Genomic DNA, 23,244 nt, shown 5'->3' with positions numbered 1-23,244 from the left:
GGATCATCTTGTGCTGGAGATCGGAATGGAAATTATGAGTTGTGGATGTGGATGGCCAGAGGGTGATTGTCCTCTGAATGGAGGTATTGTCTTTCAATAGCTCTTAAAATGTGAAACACACACAACTGTATATTTAATTACTAATAATCACATGGCAATGAATCTGTAATTAAAGCTCCCTTTCAACACCTAGAGAGCTGTCTTAAGAAACCTAATAAGTGAATAAACTGGAATGCTCTACTGTGCACCACACAACTAGCGCACCGCGTGACGTGAGAGACTATGCCTACTTGAAATGGATTTGCAATTGATTTATGAATGTTGCTAAGCTAACAGTAAAGCCCTATTCCTACAGGATTTGTTTTACAAGGGTACATGTAGTGATGTAATTTCAGCACAGGGCCTCTGTAATATTAAAGGCCAATTCGCACAGGATAAGAAATCTCAGTAAACCTAGCAGAAGTGGGAGGGGTAACTCGATTTACGCACCGCTGTCACCTCCCTGTCTCATGTGAGTATTACGTTGCTTCCTGATATCACGTGCGCAACAAACACAACAGTTCTGACTGTATTGACTTGAATAAAAAATAAATAAACAAATAAACAAACATATCTGTGTGTGCAGTTTGGTCCGATCGATCGATTTATTAATTAAATTCTGATTGGATTGTGTTGGTAATAGGCACTTAGCCTACCTAAAACCAAGTTTCGTGCCTCTGACAAGTGCTTTTTTTGCCACTGACTTGTCCCACCGTCTGAATGCTGTTTCAAGTGCCTCCATACTTGAAAAAAAAAAACGCAGAAAACTTCTTATAATCAGAAAATGACGGAATGTTTATGTACATATTTACAGCTCTGGTAATAATTAGCCCACCTCTCCATGTTAAACTAATCCAGTACAAATAGGGTTTAAGATTCTCTGTAACTAAGTAAAAATCTGTTACTAAGTAGGCCTTTAAGCAAATTTGGATTCATTGATACCTTAGCTTGTTGTTAGGCTATGAGGTTATATTTAGACAGACTAGTTTTGTTTCCTCTTTTAATTCTCAGACACACTAACTTTGGCCCAAGTGTCGGGGATTTTTAGTTTTCAAAGCATATAAATGTTAATCCTGCAAGGAAAATAAATGTTAGTTATGATTAATTAAAAAAAATCCTCCACACAATGTATTTTAGGATTGCCTTCTTCTCATCACAAAGGATATGGGCAACATGCTAAAATGTCATCTCTGAGGAGGCAGTATAAGAAACCTAGGTGGAACAGCCTTTGTGTCTGAAACTAATTCCTTCCTTCCTCCCCCCCCCCTTGTTATTTTTTCAGTTGAATTAACTTTTTGGGCTTTATTTTTATTCTTGCTGCCGATTCAATATGTGCATTTTTTTATGTATACATTTAGCATTTATTACATTTTGAATTTTTATATTTTATATTAGACAATATAACCCTACCCCTTTTTCCTGCCCATTTTAGGGCTGCAAATTAAGCAAGTAAAATGCAATAAATTCCATAACATGCAGTAAATAAAGAGTCTGATAATGCCATGCAACACATCTTTTTTCTGATCTATGTTAAAGGGGTCATATAATGCCATTTTTGTACAAGCTAATATGATTCTTTAGGGTCTAAATTAAAAGTTTGTAATATACTTTAATTAAAAATTCTCATTAGTATTGTAAGAAAACACTTATTTTACCTGGTCAAAAACAGCTCTGTTTTCAGCACGCCGTTTCAGTGCATATGCCTTTAAATGATCATGAGCTGCGCTCACTCCGCCCCTCTGTTCTGTGTACACCGTTTGTAACTCAATAACACAATAACCATAACGCGTTGTTCAGTATAAACGTGGAATTATGAATTATATTGAGAACGTCATACATAGAAAACATGCCGTAATGTACCCTGAGTGTAAACCTTACACGCATTCATTGTGAAGCGTGCAGCTAGCGATTTGCAAAGATTAATATATTAATATAAAGTTTAATAAAACGTTTCACTCACTTCCGTTCTTCTGGAGGTTCAGCAGGAACACGAATATCTGGTACCGATCCTTTTTAGCAAAGCTTCTTAGCAAATCCAGCTTTATACTGACCCTCGTTTATAAAGCAGTCTGGTGTGTGAAATGATTCGCGCAAAAGCATTGACGTTGCTCGTGTGGAATATTCCCTTCGAAAACAAAACTCAGCCACTGCGTCTTCAGCGGTTCGGATTCAGGAACATTAAAATGACTGTGTTCGTTATTACACCCAAGAACAGAACACCACAATCGCTTAGACGCCATTCTGCTCATAGACAGTGCTCCGGCACATCAACAATGACCGCGCCGGTCCGGTCCGCGCCGCGCAGACTATGATTGACAGCTACCTCATGTGCGAGGGCGGGTCTGTGTTGAAACGCTCCCGTCAATCAACAATCGTGGGAGGGGCGTCCGTTTTATTGACGTCACAAAAACGAACGGCTCGATTTGAGGCAGGGGAAAACATATAAGGAGATTAAAACAAAACCACTGGATGGATTTTTATCATTATATGATGTTTGTGTACAGGCACTGCCAACACACATTTCAGTACAATCAACTTGTAAAAGTGCATGTACCATTATATGACCCCTTTAAGGCCTGGAGAAAAGAGGTAAAGCATGCAGCAAGTTTTTCCTGTCACGTGATGTTTGACGTTTGGGGCCTTATATTAACGACCTAAGCGCATGGTCTAAAGCGCATGGCGCAAGTGCACTTAGGGCGTGTCCGAATCCACTTTTGCTAATTGAACGACTATAAAAATGGTCTAAAAGGGTTGTCCCTATTCTCTTAATGAGTAATGGGTGTGTTGTTGGCATAACGTGCAATAAACCAATCAGAGTCTCATCTCTCATTCCCTTTGAAAGCCAGTTGCACTCACACCATGGTGGATTGCTATTTACATGGCAGAATTTGCAAGCGGAAAGACCGAACGCTTCTCCAGAGAGCAAACGGATCTGCTCGTGCACAAGGTTAAAGCGTGCAAGCAGACCATCTACGGGACAAGCCAGATTCCAGTCATTCCACCATATCTTTATGTACACAATATTAATCTTTTACATTGTAATCTTTTTTATTTTCAAATATTTGGCATGTTTGTGTGCTGCTGCCTGCGCGTCCCTGTGTGTGTAATAAGCAAAGTGTACGCGCGTTGTGGACTAGCCTATATGCGCACATTACTAACGCGCTCTTTAAATAACCCAAAAAATATTGCACCATTGACTTTAGACCAGGTTTTTGTTGGTCAATGGCGCAGTCTTTTTCAGTTGCCTCAAAATCAGTTTCCTCAACGCGCCAACAAGGCTATTGCTATATAAACAACGTGGCGCAGGACGTGAAAATGAAAACTGCGTCGGGCTGAAACTAGCAAAAAACACGTGTCTCGACTGGTGCCGCATTGCGCCAAGTGTATGATAGGACCCTCTGTGTTTGAAACCCACATTTAAGTCATGATTATTATATTCACTGAAATAATACATGCCATGCCATGTCTGTGCCATTGTGTTCAAAGCAGTTTCTTAATCTAAGAACCAACACATATCATTGGTTGGGCCTTACGTTGACCGCTGTCAGATCGCTCAAACAAACAGAGCAATGGTTTAGAGCCACAGTGTATACACTTTTCTGGGAAATCAGACGATGAATGGCTTACTTATCTGTTTTTCACCTTAAACTGGGGTAGGAGAAAGTGTTTAACACATTTTAGCTTGAATGGCCAGAGCAGCTCTGAAATCACCTTAAGACAGAAATTCTTTTGAAATCAGTTTTTATTTGATTATACAGAAGTCTTTTAGATAAACACATTAGTGAGATGTGGAGTAGGACAGCTGAGGAGGATTTCAGGCTCAAACACCTTCATAATGCTGATATGAAAAGCTAAGTTAAAGAGCTCGGCCATGTGATCTGATTTTAGAAAACAGACCCCTGTCTTTCTTTGAAAGCAGGCAAAATATATGTCAAAAGTGTTGCTTGATATGCTGTGGTTTGCTGTTATGATGATCATATCAGTATATGGCGGAAAAACAGCAAGATTTTTCAGTCTGATATAGTCATCCAGAGTCACATCTGTCAATCTATAGCCATTAACCTACAAGTTGATTGAATTTAGTTTTTTTTTTGCTGATATGCATTTAAAATTGTGAGTCTTTCTCTTCCAGGAAAATGGACCAAAAATATGAATGACTCATCCTGTACTACATAGATTTTTGACAAAAGAAATGCTCTTTAGAATGATGTCCCTCCTCCCAATATCTGCCACTGACTAGCATTAACACATAGCAAATCATGTTAACCAAACAGCCTATTATCTTTTTCTAAGGGATGAACTCTTTTATATATCCTGAAATGTTCTGTTTCATTGTAAATACGTCAACACAGAGGATAGAAAACTGCATTCATCAAGTCATTTCATGGGCTTTTTACAGGCACAGTAGAGTAATTTATTAGGCTCCCAACCTTGTAACCTCTGTCATACAGACCCCTCCGTGTTCTCAGCTCAGGATTCATGACCTGAGAAATAGTTTTGTCATTGTGGATCCTGCATATATCCTGATTTGGTGCTGGCGTGCCTAATTTCTGTAGAATGGTGCCTCCTTTCCCACTTGCAAGTGAAACGGACACTTGTGGGGTTAGTGGCTGATGACAGAGCGTGAATTGTGGTGCGTCTGGCTTGCGGGACAGAGGGTGCTCCATAATAGTCATCTTATCCCAGCCATCATATGGCCAGAGATGCCAGACATTCCTCAGAAACTTCCCTCACCGTTTCACTGCTCCCCCTTATAAAGTCTTGTGTCCCTGGTCCTTCGTTCTGGACCTTTGCCATAAGTGAAAGTTTTCCCCAGCGATACATACCACCACAAATCCCTCTAGATGGTTCTTGACACAACATATAAAATCCTTATCCACTAGCACCTTCCCGCCTTTTTGCTGTAAACCAAAACCATTAACGTGTTTTCTGAAATTCACAGCTGGCTTAGGTCCTGCAACTTATTTCAATTCATTGTAACCTCTGCGAGTTTTATATACTGTTAAAAAGTTCTAAAATAAATTAATACTTTTATTCAGCAACGCAATATTACACGGCAGCCATCTTTCTGGCTGGGCAAATGCCACTCTGGCCATTGTGTGGTCTCACCCCTGCTCATGTTACCCCATTTGTTAGATCAAAGCAGATGAAATGTCTTAGTCTTTTTGTGGCAGTACTGTAAATTTGGTTTTATGGTGTCAGTAGCTTAAGGCCATTGTTTTAATTGATACTGTAGCTTTAAGAAAGATTTTCTTACCATCATAATATTAAATACGCTGCAAATGTTCTGTTCATACAATGTGCACTTTTTAAGATAAAAACGTCTTGATTTTCAGTTCAAAAACTACATATAAGTCTGTTTGTGATTGTGGACTTCCTTCCATCTTCTTGTAGCCCCTTTACAGTCTTGCAGGGGATCCATTTGCATCCATGAAGTGAAGCAGATTGTAAACAGCCACTGGCTGAGGCTTTGTAGGCCTTCAGCTATTAGCTAGTGAAAAGGGATAGATGTTCCTCAGGGAGCTGATGTTGACAAGGAAAAGCGGATTCTTCTCATCCTTCATTTATGCAACTTAATAATTTATGGTGTTTCCGGAAACACCAATCTCTGCTGATCACAAACATCTAAGAAGCCTTTTACCGCCTGCATGACTGTCTCCTCCTCAGGCAGACACAACAGCTCACAGTCTTGAGCCATCAGGAATGTGCTGTTTGAATCAATGAATCGCTTGGCATGAAGACTCAAATGTAAATGTGAAAAACTTGAAATGTAATCATTTCTGATGAGAGAATCTGATCCAGAGAATGATGTCATGATCACCTCCAATTTGAGAGCTTTGCAAAGGGACAAACTACCAATTTGGCATTATGCTTTTCTATTGAGAATGGCTTGGCAAGAGCTCATAGTTATTCTTATAATATTGCATTGCTGCATTACAGTAGGCCACCAATACTTGACTTTCCAGTCTCCAATAGTAAACTGAGGTTTCTGTGTTTAAACAAATGTGGGTCCAATAGATCACACTTGGGACATACAAAAATATTTTTGAAAGCATTTGGCCATTTCTTCAACTATGGGCACTTTTGGCCCTGTAAACTTTTAGAAAATAAACTTTCTTAAAACACTTTTCACACTCACTAGTTTATTTAATGTGTCCATTAGCAGGAAGTAATTTTTTTTCTAAAAGTAATAAAAAAGTCCCACCACATCTCAAATTATGTCAGCATTACGTGGTGGAAATGATGGCGACTGAAGCAATTTTTTGTACGATGTACGACATCATAGCATCTATTCTAAATACACCTAATTAATATTGTCACACATTTTTTTATTTTTTTTATAGTTTTGACAAAAAAATATGTAGAAGAGTACATTTGTTGTCTATTTCTGTTTCAAAGCACCAAACTAGGATCTAAGTTTTGTAAGTTTTCTCCCGGACAGTCCAGTCCTCTCTGAGCTCTACTGTTTAGATAATTCTGGCCTTCAAAATATGAGACTTCCACTTTTTCTGTCATCACAACATTCCATGGAGATTAAAAGATGTTTAATCTAACAAACATTTATTTTTTATCTATTTTATTTTCTATCCCGCATACTTGTGTTGTGTCACAAGGTAAATGCAGCTCTTTTGGCACGCTTGGAGGCTTGTGAAGCAGAACTCAACATCGTGCCAGTTTCCAATACACCAAAAAAGGAATGGGCCGCTCTCTAGTGCTCCATCACGTCGGGATACCGGCTATCTTTAGAGCTTAGATCTGCTCAACCAATGAGAGATCTCCATCGCATATCCCATTCTTCTCAGGGCAAGTCATCACAATCAATGCAGCATAAATAAAAAAGCATGTCCTGCTGCTTGTTCCCATACCCCAGAAATCAGCAGCTATTTTTGCTTTCCCCAAGCATGCAGTGAGCATGATTCGTCTGAGACGTGGGAAAAAAGGACGGAGGGGAAGTGGAGGTTCATGGGAGGATGCTTGGGGAAAAGTCCAGAGATCATTGCTAATACACTCCAGAGACGAAGTCCATTTGTTATGATTGTTGAGTTTTTGTGTGTTTGTGAGCTCAGACAGATGCTTTTTGTAAACCAATCAAGACTAACATTTTTAAGTGCACCCTTTATAATATCTTATATAAATCTTGAAGGTTGTTGCGGGGGACGACAGGCTGACGTTTCATGTTGTGGGTTGCTGGTGTGTGTGTGTGACACTCTGGGAGTGTGAGATGGAGTTTAACAGCTGCTTTTGTGTGTGTTATCTTCTCCACTTGAGAGTAATAATAAAACACTCAGACAACGGTTATAGTACGGTATGCTTTTCCAAGGTCACACCAGCTCAAGATTTTGGGCTTATAAATAGTGATTATGTTCTCATTACTTTAATCTCACCATAAAACTGCTTTAAAGATCTTGCGATAAGCTTTGTATCGCATTTGGCTCAGGCTGTTCTTCTTAAGGCTTTCCAACACTCTGTCCATGTCATTCAGCGGCCCAGGCTGAAGTAAAGGAACTTCACTCTAAACCCATTAAAGCCTTTTAAAAAGAAACTCTGAACCTCAGGTCAAGGCAATAATTAGCTGGGAAGCATAGAAGTGCCTGCCGTTTGTGCTTTAATAGGAAGTTCTCTTCTTCAGAGCACACCTGTCTCTTTACTCTGATGTTTGACTGACAGCATGCAGAGGTCTATATATACACCAACATTCATGCTCATTATAAAAGGTTGCTAGATTGCTTTTATGCCTTGTCCTAAAGAAAAGCTCACCTTTGCTAGGTTAGCCGAATGATGGAACCATATGAATTTACATTAACAATGACTGCGTCCCATTCAGAGAATTGGAATTTGTGCATCTCAAATGATTTAACATTGAAAATGGTATGCTAAAAGTGGGTGGGTTTTTTTTGGCTTATATTATCAGTTTTTTTTTAAAAACTTGCCACTGTGTTGTTGTTAATAGATCGAAAAGTTAAAGGAGCTGTATGTAAGACATTTATTTCAATTAATCATAAAATGGCCCTGATATATCACTAGACATTAAGAAATCATGTACATTTCAAATACTTATATCACTGACAACAGTAGTCTGGCCAGGATATTGTCATTTAAAAAGTGCAGTTGCAGCCCTCAACTGATGTTGATGTTGTCATGTTGTGTTTTGGTCTGATGCTCCACCCTCCACCCATCTACCAATCACAAAGTCAGTAGTGTTGCGGCATCCGGGTTGCCAGGTCTGCTGTAGTTACCACAGCTGCAGCTCGTCACGTTCCTGCTGGATCCTGCAGCCTATCTGGCAACCTTGAGTCAGGGGGGAGGGGGAGGGGATACACCTCTCTACAGTAATTTGACAGTGATTGCAGTACCAGTTTTGGCCACAATCTTACATACAGCTCCTTTAAGCAATAGTGCATTTAAGGTAATATATTTAACTAAATAATAATAATAACAACATTTTAATTAATAAAAAAATATGAAAGTAAAAATGTTGCACAGCTCTTCTTTGTTATTTTGTTATATTAAGCATTAATAATAATTTAAACAGAAAACAGAATTTGGCCCTACTTAAATGTGAAATGTTTATTAAATCATCAACATAAATACAGATTTTTTTAATTGTGGTTGCTAATCAGTGTAATATATCGCTATACTCAAAAAAAAAAAAATTGTAAGCCTTTTTTCAAGATTTACAAATTTCAATATATAGTAAAATTCCAACAAATTAAATTGAATAATCCTTACATATTTTGAATTAATTGTAAATGAGTAAAAGAAACTAGAGCTTAATAAAACATTTTGTACAAATCTTAATATATATATATATATATATTATTTTTATGAATACGTATCACATAAACTAAATGGTCCATTCCCTTGTTCCATTAAGATTTACACAAAATGTTTTTTAAGCTCTAGTTTTTTTTTACTCATTTAAAATTCTTAATTCATAATATGAATAATATGTAAGAATTATTCAATTTGATGAAATTTGACTATTATTTTAAATGCGTAAATATTGAAAAAAAAGGCTTTTTTTGTGTATAATCAGCCCGATCTCATGAAAGTGCGTACCTATACCACGAATGTTATTTCTCGTGCCATTTATACGCCAAAACTGTTTTTTGCGTGCATATGCTACGCAGTTTTCGCGTGCATATGATACGCACTTTATGGCCTGTAATACGCACGCATCTACCACCCCCCCACCCCCCTAATCCTACCCAAGGGTTTTCAGTGCATAGCATATGCACGCAAAAACCAGTTTCGGCGTATAAATGACACGAGAAATAACATTCGTGGTATAGATACGCACTTTCATGAGACTGTGTTGGTATAATTGCATCAGCCTACTTTAAAGTGTTGTAATTTTAGTAAAGAATGTCTGTCTTTGGTCCATTGCATGCGACCTCGCTGGCATGATAGGAGACCTTTTCATAGTGCCAAACACACCTGATATGGTACTGTTATAGTTAGATGTGATAGGACATGTCAACTAACCCTTGTATTTGCCTCATGAAGTGATGCACAAGGAAATATCCTCTATTAAGCAGGTTTGCTGTCGCCAAGCACAGTCATTCTCCTGTCTGTTGTCCCATAACACAAGTCATCTCCCTTGGCAGCAGGTTCTCAACTAGCACAAGATAATCTACAGGGCCAAATAAACAACCCTAATAAAACAACTTGTGTAGCATTAGGTATTAAACAAACATCTGCGTAATTTGTGAAGAAAACGAAATTCACCAGAGGAAGTGGTAGCTTATACTGCAGAGCTGCTGTAGGCCGTCGGTGTTTGTTTATGCTGTAAGTCTGTGGAACGTCCTATAAATAAAGCATGCGGTGATTGATATAGTGGCTCCAGCGCTTCGCTTCACCATGCAGCTGTAGGAGTTTTTGTATGCTCAAGAATAAAAGGAGCACAACATACATCTGAAATCCAGTTTAAAGACAATTTAAAAACAGGTGCTTTATCCATTAACAATGACTATTTATAGGATCCTACTGTATATGGCTGTACTGAAGCAGAGGGTTGCATTGATCATTCCTGAATCATGGAATCTGGAGAATGGAGTCAAACTCCCATCCATGGAGGATTTTCTGTGTTAATAATTAAATGTTTGGGATGAAATCACCCTGGCCTCAAAGGCTGTCTGGCGTTTCTTTAAGCTCATTATGAGCAGCTCAGAATAGAATATGGCATGATTCACTGTATATAGTGTGCTTCTCATACATGCTGGACTGTTGAATTGTCACAAAGGTTCAAAGATCCCAATTAGCACTGGAGTATCATGCACAAAGACATTCATATTGTATGGATTTTTTTCTGATATTCTTGTTACATGACCAGATACACAAATGAATTAAAGAAATCTTAAAGGTACACTATGTGAGTTTGGGCCCTATAGCGGTTAAAAAACAAAACTGCATGTATTTTGTGGTTTTGTTTGTGTTTTGGCTCTGCGACCGTGACTGTGCCGATGAATATGGTTATATCTACTGCTCATAAAACATTTACTACTAAGCTTTAGAATATCCGGTTTAGATGGAAAGGATATCAGGCTGACTAGCTGAAGAGGTTACTGTAGCTATACACTTTAATAGACATGGTACTTGAAAATAAATTTCAGCACAATACTACAACAAACATATGAAATGACCCTTCACAATAGATAATGCTTCACAATGAACTCTGTTAGAGAGCTACATATTGCGATGTATCTGTTAAAATAAAATACCTTGCTCACCTGATAAACAAAGTAATGAAGTCATCTCCATGTCGCTTTTACGACCATCAGTTTTCACCATTTCCAAAAAGCCAAGTCAGTGTTGATTCTTGTTTTATTACGAGCTCCTTTTGCCTTCTCTTTTTGAGGTATTTTGTTGAACAAATTGCCAACTGAGGGGGAACAAAGAGCTGAGAAAATCGTGTTTTTTTCCTACAACGTGCATAAGCAATGCTTTTATCGCCTCCTTTTTTGCCTTTTTCAGAAGATGCGTAATAGCGTAGTATGTACGATATTGAAATTTTACATTATTTCTGTGAACTTAGAAAGGGAATTTAGGCAAATTTGCTAAAGATTACTTTTATCGGTGTAATTAAATTATTAGGGTTTTTAATGATTTACCTTATGTGAGCATTAGATGATGGCAAAGGCTGAATGGACAATAAAAGAAATGTACACACAATTAAATATACAATATTGACTGATTTAAAAAAATAATAATATCAGTCAATAACTCGTATAGTACCAAGATATCCCTATTAAAAATAGAGACTTCCTTGTTGTGTATAGTGTATCTACATGTAAATGTACATGTATGTTATTATGCTGATTTTGTATCTGTGACTCCCTGTCGGTAGTTGTTCATTCAGGATTTCATGGGGTGATTTCCATTGTCTGAGGAAAAATTCATTCTTTACTCTGAGACTGCCTCTATTTCTCTTCCAACAGTCACAGGATGTGCTATTTTTGTTGTCAACTTGTGTAAAGGTAAAGAGGCAGAACAGCTGCTTAATATTGGGATCATCTGGGACTACATGTCTCACAGCTTTGCTGGGAAACCTTTAGTTGTGTCTTCCTGCTCAAAGTCTTTTGTTTGAAACTTCTGCTTCATTGTTCTTTTGTCATACTGTTTGCCCAGAACTGGTAGAGCACCAATACTGGGCAAACAGTATATGACAAAAGAACAAAGGAGAACTTATATTAATATTGACTCGACTGATGACACCAAACAACCCATCAGTAACGGTTATCTGCACTCCAGACTGTGGAGACACCAGGCTGTCAACAGTGGCTCACGGGCACATTATCATGTCTCTCTTCCTTTTTTGGTCATACTTTTTTGTCTGAGAGATTTTCTATGCCTAAAAAGAGTGGCATGTTTAATCAGTCAAACTGCTAAGTGTGTCTAAATCTCTTAACTATAATTGAAGCTTGTTATGTTCTGTTCTGCATGGTTGCTGCCGTGGCATCTTGGCAGACTCATTTGTCTGGAGATCGTTTTTAGCTGGGCAAGATATTGGAGTACACTATTATTCTTTCTTATGTTTCATTTTATATCTGTAATCTGTAAGGTTGTATCAAGGGAAATGCTAGTCATTATGACGCCCAATTCTGGGTGTTTATGCTTATAGATGATTATTACAGATTTACATTGTAATGATTCTTAGCAGATCTTGGATTTAAAAGAATTTGACTCTGAAAGAATGTTTTTGAAAGAAGTCTCTTATACTCACCAAGGCTACATTTTATTTGATGAAAAATACAGTTAAAACTAATATTGTGAAATATATATATACAAATTAGGTTCACAGTGTAACGTTCTCAAAATTCACGGTTCGGTTCAATATACAGTGGTGTCACGGTTCGGTACCTTTTCGATACAGCAAAAAGAAAGAAATGCCAGAGAAATTTCCTATTTATTAAAAGAAAAATTATTTTTAAATAAATGTGAGTTTTCCTACATCTTGAAACTTTTAGTTTTATAAATGGGGGTAATCTTTGAAGGATGAGCAATAATGTGTAATATTTGTAAAAACATAATATTTGACTTTTTAAGTGCTGGAAAAAGATGTGTGATATACTTGAAAGCATTTTTACTAATTTCTGCCAAACCTCCATGGTTACAGTTAGTGTTAATACATTAAATCCATGGTGAATGTTGCTGATCGGTGGACTTACGGCCTAGTTCATTCATGGAACAATGTTTCTCCTGGTTTCCACGTCAGCGCTGTTTGATCCGTTAATAACGGAGACATTTGAATGCTTCTCAGATCTCGCAGCTTTGTTATTACTTCAGTGGCGAATTCAAATGCTTTGTTTACTGGATCTCTCCGCGCTGTAGAAACAGTCAAGATCGGCTCGCGCTGCATCGGTCCAAACTGATAAACGGTCCGTGAAGCACAAAATAATGAGTTTCGTTCCGCTTTCATTACGTTTGCTATTTGATGTTGCGCAACGTTGTGGTGGTTTTTGGTCGGCAGGAAAAATTGTCCAACGAATCGTTCGGTTTGTAATGCGCATTGCGTACCGAACCGAAAGCCTTGTACAAACGAATACGTGTATTACACCCCTACAAATATACCTAAGACAGCAAAGCTGAATTTTCAACATTATTACTCCAGTCTTGTGTCACATGATCCTTCAGAAATAATTCTAATATGCTGATTTGCTGCTCAAGAAACATTTCATATTATTTATCAATGCTGAATACAATTTTGAAAACTGCTTCATATTTTTGTGAAATCTGTCTCTTTTCATGATGATGAATAGAACGTTCAAAAGAACAGCATTTATTTGAAATATATATTTTTTGTAACTTTATAAATGTCTACTGTCATACTTTATAAATCTTACTGACCTCAAACGTTTATGGTAATGCACATAATATTGCAATGTGCAAAACAGCATGCATGCTGGTGTGAGACACTCAAAAGACAGCACAACGTTAGCATGCTATCTAAACCACCAGCACCACCAATATAAATAGCAAAATATGAAGGATTTAATTCAGTTTGTTTGAAAAATGAGAGCATTTGTTTCATCATCACATTAGTCTTCAGAAACTTCAGAAACATGGCATTATAGATACCTTGGTCCTCCCTTTTGTACTCCATGAACAAGGTAAATGTTTGATATCCACAACAAAGATCGTTGGCCTTGTGCTAATGCACAGGAAATGCCTTTGTTGGGAGAAACTAATCAGATTTCTGTAATGTGAAAGCATCCGTCATACTCAATTATCCCCTTGTAGTGCCCACAGGTCCACATAGAGGCCAGAAAGGCCATTTACAATATATTTGAAAGGTTACCGAAGAACATTCGCAAAAATCAATTGGAAATGCAAGTCTAGATTATGCACCTTCACTGTGAAGTTAGTTTGCAAACCATTTTCCTCACAGAACAAACAAGCAGCAGGCCAGAATAGTAGATGTTTTTTTTTTTGTCTTGTAGTGATCATGTTTTTGAGGATGAATAGTTTCAGCCTCCTCATGATTCAGAAAGCTTTAAGATGCTTTAAGGGAGAGAACAGCTAATTTCTGGCAAACAGTAGGTCACTTATTCTCTAGATAAATCGAGTCTTTCTTCCTCCTGAGGCGTGACATGCGGGAATGCTACACATTAATCTGGACATGGGTGGGCTCAGTAAATTCCACTCATAATATCTTCTCCCTCAACTGCTTTGCTCCCACATTTGACATGGGAACATGGGTGGCGTGGTCCAATCAGAAGTGGTCTTCCCCATGCCCCATTTCCTGTTTAGGAGTCACATTCAAATGATATTCTGAAGGGGCTTAGGGAATAGGGATCACAAAATTATTTTGTGGATTCGACTTTTCTTTGACAGTACAAAGTTTAGGCCTATTGACAAATCTGTGTGTTTTGATGTTTTTTTTATTAGCATGGGGCGCAGTGGATGTGAGCACGGAAGACAGGGTGGATGTATATTTAAAAGACCAAGTCAAGATCCCCTGTGTGTACATTCTGAAGGAACCAGCAATGATGATAGTCTGGTTTACGGTGAGAAACAGGCATATTCACATTTTACAATAACTTTTGTTTTACAATTATCCCCCCAAAAATCTGAAAATAATACTGATCTTTGCTGAAGTATCTTATTCTTGTTACTGTAATGCAGTAACTCAGTACAATTACTCATGCAATGTACACTTATATTGTTGTTTACATTTTTTTTTATAAAAGTATGAAATATTTACAATAAAAAAATAAAAAATAATGAAGAATATTTCCAAAAATGTAAATTGAGAATGATCTTTTTCATTGAGAATGAGATATTATATTTCTGCGTATCTTTTGATTTTAGGGTGAAAATGTATATATTGTAAAAATTGCCTTTTTTTTTCTTTTCTTTTTTTTTTGCAATTTGTACAATATATAATTTTTCACCCAAGATTCACCCAAATAACCTCAATAGAATATACAAACAAATCCATAGACATACAATACATTTGGAAATCTGAACATCACTATTTTTGACTTTGTACAGAAATTGCCAGGCAAGGACCAAAGCAGGATAAGAATCTACTACTATGATAATCAGACTGAGATCATCGAAGAGGGCAGTGATTATGCCGGGAGGATCCAAGTCAGTCACTCTCATGACGCTCAGAATGCTGCCGGAAGCGCCGTTCTGACCATTGACACGGTGGAACTGAGTGACCAGAGGGAGTTCATCTGCATGGTGCACAATGTGTTGAAGGACAGTGGTGAAGGACACACTCGTCTCCAAGTATTCAGTAAGACAAAACAGGCTTGTCCCTTGTAGAAGAGCCTGGCCAGGCTGAGGGATCACCATCATAATGCTGCTTGACCTGTTTCACCTTTATCCTAACACTAAACCGCTCTCTCTTTTAGACTCGCCATCTCTGCCTGTGATTGAACTTACACACACAGGGATTTCTGTTACTGAAGAGGAGCCATCAAAGGTAGAGCTCAACACAACCACTTGCTTTTGAACATTTTCATTAACTTTACATAATTATGGTATTTTTACTCAGGTTGCAAAATGTAAAGTTGACAACGGGTATCCTAGACCCAACATCACATGGTACAAGGACAGATTCCCTCTCCAACCCTCAAATGGTGGTAAATACAGGGTCATTCAGTCAACATTCTACAATACAAAATGTGATTTTATATTGCAAATGACATGTTGACAAGCAAATGACAAGATGAATGTTTTGCAATGACAAAACCCATATGCATCCCCTTTAGAGATAGAGATCAAGGAGTCAGTGACAGTCAAAACCAGTGGCCTGGTCGCAGTTGAGAGTCAACTTTTCATGAAGGTGAAAAGGGAAGATGAAGATGCCATTTTTTACTGTGAGGTCCAATACTTTGTCCCTGGTGCATCAAAAATGGCAGAGTCCAAACCAATCGAAATCCAAGTTTTTTGTAAGTCAACATCTTTTCAGCCTATAATAACTTTAAAGAGCTAGTTCTCACAAAAAATGAAATAGTCATCATCATTTACTCATTCTCATGTCATTCCAAACCTGTATTACTTTCTTTCTCCTGTGGATTTACAGCAGAATTATCATTTATTTGTGGACAGTGCTCTGTGCTGCCATCTATTGAATCTACCAAGCACAATGCACAGTGTCTTACTATTTCACTTAATCATTTCAGACCCTACAACAGAGGTAACACTGTCCATAAATCCACCCGACAGGCTTATAAAAGAAGGCGACACCGTGGAGATCCATTGTGAGGGAAATGGAAAACCTCAGCCCATTTTAAGTTTCACTTTCAAACATGAAGAGGTAATATTTATTCAAGATGTAATCATACATGTTATGTCTGCCTAACATGACGTGTACGAACTTCAGCTAACATTCTAGCAAGGCTCTCTTAGGGTTATATTCTTCAAATGACTTTAATAGAATGATCGTTCAAAGTTATCTGGTCTTTAATAATGTTCTCAAAACGTTATTTATGCATTGTTTATTGGACTTGTTTCTAAAATGTTTTAGTTGGACGTTCGTCTAACGGTTTTAAATGTTACTACTTGTTCAAAAAAGGATTTTATAAGTGTTCAGACAGAGAACATTCAGAAATGTTTTCATAATTTAATGGGAACGTTAGCAAAACGTTCCCAGAACATATTTTTGTTAGCTGGACATATTTGATATGGACATAACTTTGACAATCTCGGGCTGATAACAGAATACCTGATTGAAATGTTGAAACATGCATTTTCTGTGAAAAGCGCCATACAAATGACCTTAAATGTCAACTGTTCTGAAATCTCTCAACCATGTGAAAATATACATTTCATCACCTGCAGTTCTGGAGTACATCGCTGTTTTAATTATTTTCAGATGTTGGGTGAAGAGAATGGAATACGGATTCTGGAAAACATCACGCGATCAGACAGCGGGACGTATGAGTGCTTGTCATTAGACCTTGACACAGGCAATGACGCTGAGGGCTCCATCAATATCACAGTACACTGTAAGAGCACGTTCCTCAGCAGTTCCTGGTATTGGCAGATTTTGGTGAGATTATGTCGGCTTTTCTCTCCATGGTGAGAACACACTTTTTTTTCTTCTTTTTTTTTTTTAGATCTGGATCATATTGTGGTGACACCAGAGGAGACAGTTCTGGACCAGATGCAAGATCTCACCTTAACCTGCAATGCCCTGTCTTCTTTACCCACATACACAACATGGATTAAGGTACAACAATAAGATGGACTAAAAAACAATCACATAAATGATCTCATTTATCTATTTTAGGATGCTGGAAATACACTACCGTTCAAACATTTGGAGTCAGTAAGATTTGTTTGATTTTGTTTTTGTTTAAATAACTCTCCAAGGCTACATTTATTTGATCAAAAATAGTAATATTGTGAAATACTATTACAATTTAAAAAAACGTTTTCTATTTTAATGTTTTTAAATGTCATTTACGGCAAAGACGTTTCTCCAGTCTTCGTATGTTAACATGATCCTTCAGAAATCATTCTAATATGCTGATTTCTTTGCTCAAGAAACATTCCTTTATCATTGTTAAAAACACATTTGTGCTGCTTAATGTTTTTGAAGAAACCGTGATACATTTTTTTTCATGTTTTTTTGATGAATAAATAAGAACAGCTCAAAAGAACAGCATTTATTTTAAATATAATTATTTTGTAACAATATAAAATAATTTACTGTCACTTTTAATTTAGACTGTCACTTTTAAACAAATTAATGCATCCTTGAATAAAAGTAATAATTTATTTTTTTGACAAATAATTACTGACCCCAAACTTTTAAAAGTGTAGACCACTAAGATCATTACACCTAGACCCAAATCAAGAGTTTTAAAACCCAGACTTTAATAATACGACTCAAATATAAACCAAGACCACGTTTATGTGTTTTCCAAAGATCTCAAGACCAAGACACAAGATCAAAACTACAACATAAATAATATCCAGCATGAATACAAACAGTGCTCTTGAAATGCTCAAGTTTGTAAACAGATCTATTTGACGGTGTATTTCAATGCAGGATGGCTGGTCAGAAGTGGTAGAGGGGCATGTTTTGGAGTTACACAATGCCTCCTATGACACCGCTGGGATGTATACGTGTGAAGTGATGGTCCCTTCCCTGCGTGAGCTACGAGAACAGAAGTCTGTGCAAATCAGTGTGCGAGGTGGGTTTGTGTGTGGCTCAGGTTCTGCTTACAAACCGTAACCATATGCACATACAAGGATAGTAATGGATTACTTTGGATTAATACACATACTATGTCTTAATGAAAGTCTACAAATTCAGGAACATTTCTTTCAGGGGTTGGGGTTAGAAAATTTCATTAGCTCAGTATAAAAACATCATCAATGTTACAGAAGAACAAACAAAAACCAAAAATGTTTGCTTTCATGACTAAAAATGTCTAAAACCTGCTTTAGGAAAGCCTAAGATAGCAGTGGGTTCGACCAATAATGCGGACCGTCCTGTTAACCTGACCTGCCATGCAGAAGGCTACCCAATCCCCAATATCACCTGGACACTCTCTGACCGATGGGTATCCTTACATCATCACTCTGTTTCTGACCAATCAGGGACAATTCCAAACATCTTTTGCTAGTAACTCATCTGAATTTAAGGGTAGTTTCCTTGAAAGCTTCATTGTAATTTTATTGTGCATTTGTGAGTGAAAACATGCTTAATCAGTTTCATAGATTCTTTAAAATGGATATTACCTTGACAATATATATATATAGACTGGCAAGCCTGTCCCTGTGCTGAATGTGGAGACCCAGAGTACAGACACTGGTGTTCTCAGCATGATCTCTGTGAAGGCCACGTCTGCACTCACAGCCAACTGCAGAGCCGACAATGAGATCGGGACAGACACCGGTTCTCTCAGCATTGATGCAAGTGAGTTTTTGTTTTCGGACTTTATGATTTCCTCTACTTAAAATGTATATTCTGTTTATGAATACTGTTACCACATTTGAAAAAACTAGATTCATCTTTGTCACATATTAACTCTAGTTCATGCAGTTGGTATCATGGACAAACAATATTCTTTTTACAGAATTGAAATGTTAAAAAAATATGTCTAATTATGGGTGTTTTCACACTTGATCCCTTTCAGGGGTCTGAGCGCAGTGATTTTTGGCCCATATGTGAACTCTCCAAACAATCTCAGACCCCTTTAAAGCGAACCGAACCGAGACCATCTCGGGAGGTGATCTGAGTACGGTTCTATTTCATCTTATGGTATGGTTCGCTAAAAACACGCAATCTGAACACAAACCGCTCTGGACTTGATTTTTTTTCGTTCACGAATCCCAATGTAGTTTGGTCATCAGATGCCTCCGTACAAATCGGCCGTTCATCATGACTGCTTCTTCTGGCAGATCTCTACAAATTATTCGTTCACAATCACACAACATACACTTGTTTAGTCATTTCAACTGTTTCCAAACTGGAAACACCCTTAAGTGTCGGTACATTTAAAATAAAATATTTCTATTTCTAATACTTCTAATGTGCATATTTTAAAATGTAATAAAAGCTGAATTTTCAGCATCATTACTCCAGTCTTCAGTGTCACTTTTTTTTTTTTTTGATGAAACCATGATAAATTCTCCCCCCCCCCTCTACTTTTATTTGAAGTAGAAAACTTTTGTAACATCGTCATGTCTTTAATGTGACTTTTGAACAATTGAATGTGTCCTCGCTGAATAAAATGATTAATTTCTTTAAAAAAAGAAAAGAATTTTGTTCATTGTTAGTTCATGTTAGCTATTGCATTAACTATACAACCTTAATTATGAAGTGTTTTGCACTCTTGATCATTACATAAATTATATTTTAATTTATGTGAATTTAACTTTAATTTGCTATTAAAATTGTTAGTTCATATTGGTTTTAACGTTCAGAATGTATTTGTAGCCTATATAAAATTGATTAGTTTATAAATGAACAAATCAAGACAAAAAAAAAAACATGTATTGCACAGAAAAAAAAGTATACAATTTATTTAAGTATTGTACATTTTAGGTTGAGTTAAATTATGCTAACAAATACAACCTTATTCATACCATCTTACTTTTGTAGTTGCACGTGTGACAACGACAACCCAAGCCATCAGCCCTAAAGGTATGTTTCTGAAGCTTTCACTCGAAAAAACTTTGAGATACTTGTAAATTCTACATCTACTTCCATGAATGCAGCGAGTCACCGTATTTAGACTGTAACAGAACACACATGAGCGTTTGGCATCAGGGCAAATGAGGCGAAGCAGCTACTCTCACTTTGGGATATCAGCTGACATTTGCGTTCCTTATGGCGGTCCTCAGAGCCCTTATCTCTGAGACTGTTTATGCCTGTAGTCAAGAAAATAAACAGCTATTAGAGCAAAATGAGCCTGTCTTAATGTCAGCGGTTGCTTCTAGCATCATGTTCTAACCAGATGCAACACAAGAGGTTAATAGCAATAATGTGTCTGTCAAAATATACAAGTAGCTGTATATTTTCATGTAGGCCAATGTGGACCAAAATTAAATGATTGACTATTAAAATATTATTCATTTTAAAATGTAATTAAGATATTATTTGGAAAATGTCCAATATATTACATTTTTACACATCATTTTTAAATAATATACTTTTATTTTTAATTGTAATAAATCCTAAAGAAATTAATTGAAATATTTGGAAAATTCTATTATATATATATATATATATATATATATATATATATATATATTATTGTTTTATTATTAATATGTTTATTTTATTAAAATGAAATAATATAATATTGCAAACAATATTAGGGAAATTGGGCTTTAGTAAGATAAATATATTATTTGTAATAAAAAGTATTGTAATATATATTATATATATATATATTTTTTTTAAATACAACTTTTTTCTACCCAAAAACTAAGACCATTGGCAACCCCTGAGCTCCCTAGACCACAGTTTAAACCCCACTGGTCTACCCTTAACAAGGAGAGCAGAGACAAGACACTAAAATGTACATGTTATACCAGTAACTTCATCTAAGGGTCCAGGACAGCACCCATGGTCTAATTATAATAAAACTGATGTATTAATATACTGCCTATGTGGTAACTCAATCCATTTGCGTCTTAGGTACTGACAAGGTACTGACTCTCATTCCCCTCTGACCCTCAGGTGGCAGTGGAGTAGCCATCGCAGTCATCATCATCTGCCTGCTCCTCATAGCCATACTGGGCAGTGTGCTCTACTTCCTCTACAAGAAAGGAAGGCTGCCCTGCGGACGCTCGGGAAAGCAGGATTTGTATGTGCTTTGATTAAAAGCAATTTATAAGAAATATGTTTGAATTTGTAGGTTCGTTTGATGCTGCAGAAATTACACACTGTACCTTTAAAATCAGTGTTGTTATTAACTTAAACTATTATTAAAATTGCTTTAAGCTGAAATCAAATATATGCAATAAAAAAATGTAACTTAAAAACCTTAAAGCTAAATAGTCTAAAAGTAGTCGCCTTAATGTCCTAGTATCCAATGTTTAGTCCACATTAAATGTGTCTGGAGAGATGTACATTTTTGCCAATACCATCATGACAGAAAACATGAATACCTCATCTGTTGCTTTTCTTTCCCCAGCACGAAGGAAAAGGCCAGCAAGGATGATATTGTGATGGAGATGAAGAGCGGTAAATCTGAAGAGGCGGTGCTTCTACAGGGAGTCAACGGAGACAAAAAGTCACCTACCGAATAGGTCATTGCTTCTGAGCAAAGATTCACATTACTAGCTCTTTTACAGCCCACTGAACTCAAATCCAATCTTAAACAAGACCCAAGATTTATAAGGCTGACACACAACGTGCCACGAAAACCTGATGATCTTTCCTTTTTTAATTAGAGTCAAAGACTGAAAACTACATGGACAAGTGGAGAGACGCTAGCGGCCTCTGTCCTACAGCGCTCCGTCTCAGGGTCAATCCCAACATGGAGGCGCAAAGACATCACAACATGTCCACATTTTCCCCTCTACTTGAATTCCTATTCAATTCTACTTTTTTCTGCCCATGTTTTGTATTTGACCTGCTAATCTGATTCAATATACAGCAAGCCGATCCAAAAGAGCACCAAGTTCATCATGAACGAGCACGCTCCCGTATTTCCAAATTGTACATATATATATATATATATATATGAAATACTGTATATATTTAGCTATTTAAAATGCCTGAAACAACATTTGAAAGATTGTGCCTGAATATCTTTTTGATAATGCAAGTCCCATTGTTTAGGGGCATTTGACAAGTGCCGAAGAATAGTTTTTTGCTATGTGCCGTCAATGTGTTTTGAACCTGCTCTCACCTCTGCCACATCATAGTCCATGCACTGAAACACTAAGATCCGTCTTCACTACTGTAAACATTCTTCTGGATCAGCGCTGAAAAAATGCCCAATGATGAAGCTTGAGGGCAATTTCTGGACAGATACATTTGTCAGGGAAAGTCTCTGACATGTTTGACCTTTTTCTAAATATGTAAGCAAAATGTTGGGTCCATGTCATGCCTATGTTTTTTTTTAATTATTATTATTAGCTATATCAAATTAAGTTCCTTATGTTCACTGTGAGAGCTGAGTGAGTTACATTCATGCCAAAGTTTGAGCTAAAAATGTCCCTATGTCCTGAGAGAAATGGAAGTTCCCTGTAGAGTTCAGCTGTATTTTGCCATTATTTTTTTACTGCAGTGACCTGCTGTCCTCATCTTGCACTGAATGTAAATATTAAAAGAAATACATAACCAACTTTCCCATTTTTATTTTATTTTAGAGGGAATATTAAAATGCATGTGGAAGTCTTCATTAATTTAACACATGGAGGGACAGTAGAAAAAAAAAATATTTTTATACTTTTTTTTTGGTCACAAATCAGTATTATATTATTAGATTTTTTTCTGATCCATATTTTGAAGTTGTACCAAAGCAGGTATCTTAAGCTATGCAGTATGTGCCCTGTACTGAAACCAAAGCAGACCCACAGGCTCTTATCATACGTTTCATTTCCTCTGGTATGCTACACCGTTTTTGTTTGTCAGTAGTATTTTTGTTAATGCTTGTTTTTGAATTGTCCTTAAATTTCTATTAAAATGGCTGGTTTACTCGAGCCTTAATTTTGTCAACGTTTGGCCTATTTATTTTTGTTAATCAAAAACAGCCCAGACAGCAACATAGTGTTGGCCCA

General features: G+C 36.9%; 1 protein-coding gene across 1 annotated transcript in view; it reads left to right on the top strand.

Moving 5' to 3' along the window:
* Positions 1-22,808, top strand: part of mcamb (melanoma cell adhesion molecule b) — a 31,858-nt gene extending 9,050 nt beyond the window's left edge. Inside the window, exons 2-15 of the mRNA XM_056263377.1 lie at positions 14,428-14,546; positions 15,034-15,283; positions 15,402-15,472; positions 15,545-15,632; positions 15,762-15,941; positions 16,176-16,309; positions 16,868-17,000; positions 17,112-17,224; positions 18,050-18,194; positions 18,451-18,566; positions 18,766-18,922; positions 20,111-20,152; positions 21,194-21,320; positions 21,651-22,808. Coding sequence (XP_056119352.1) covers positions 14,428-14,546; positions 15,034-15,283; positions 15,402-15,472; positions 15,545-15,632; positions 15,762-15,941; positions 16,176-16,309; positions 16,868-17,000; positions 17,112-17,224; positions 18,050-18,194; positions 18,451-18,566; positions 18,766-18,922; positions 20,111-20,152; positions 21,194-21,320; positions 21,651-21,765 — 1,790 coding nt within the window. The 3' untranslated portion in view covers positions 21,766-22,808. The remainder of the gene's footprint in view (positions 1-14,427; positions 14,547-15,033; positions 15,284-15,401; positions 15,473-15,544; positions 15,633-15,761; positions 15,942-16,175; positions 16,310-16,867; positions 17,001-17,111; positions 17,225-18,049; positions 18,195-18,450; positions 18,567-18,765; positions 18,923-20,110; positions 20,153-21,193; positions 21,321-21,650) is intronic.
* The last annotated feature ends 436 nt before the right edge of the window (positions 22,809-23,244 follow it).

This window comes from Rhinichthys klamathensis, unplaced genomic scaffold (assembly GCF_029890125.1).
Source record: "Rhinichthys klamathensis goyatoka isolate OS25496 unplaced genomic scaffold, OSU_Roscu_1.1 h1tg000206l_1, whole genome shotgun sequence".
Lineage (NCBI taxonomy): Eukaryota > Metazoa > Chordata > Actinopteri > Cypriniformes > Leuciscidae > Rhinichthys > Rhinichthys klamathensis.
This window is presented reverse-complemented; position numbering and strand designations above follow the sequence as displayed.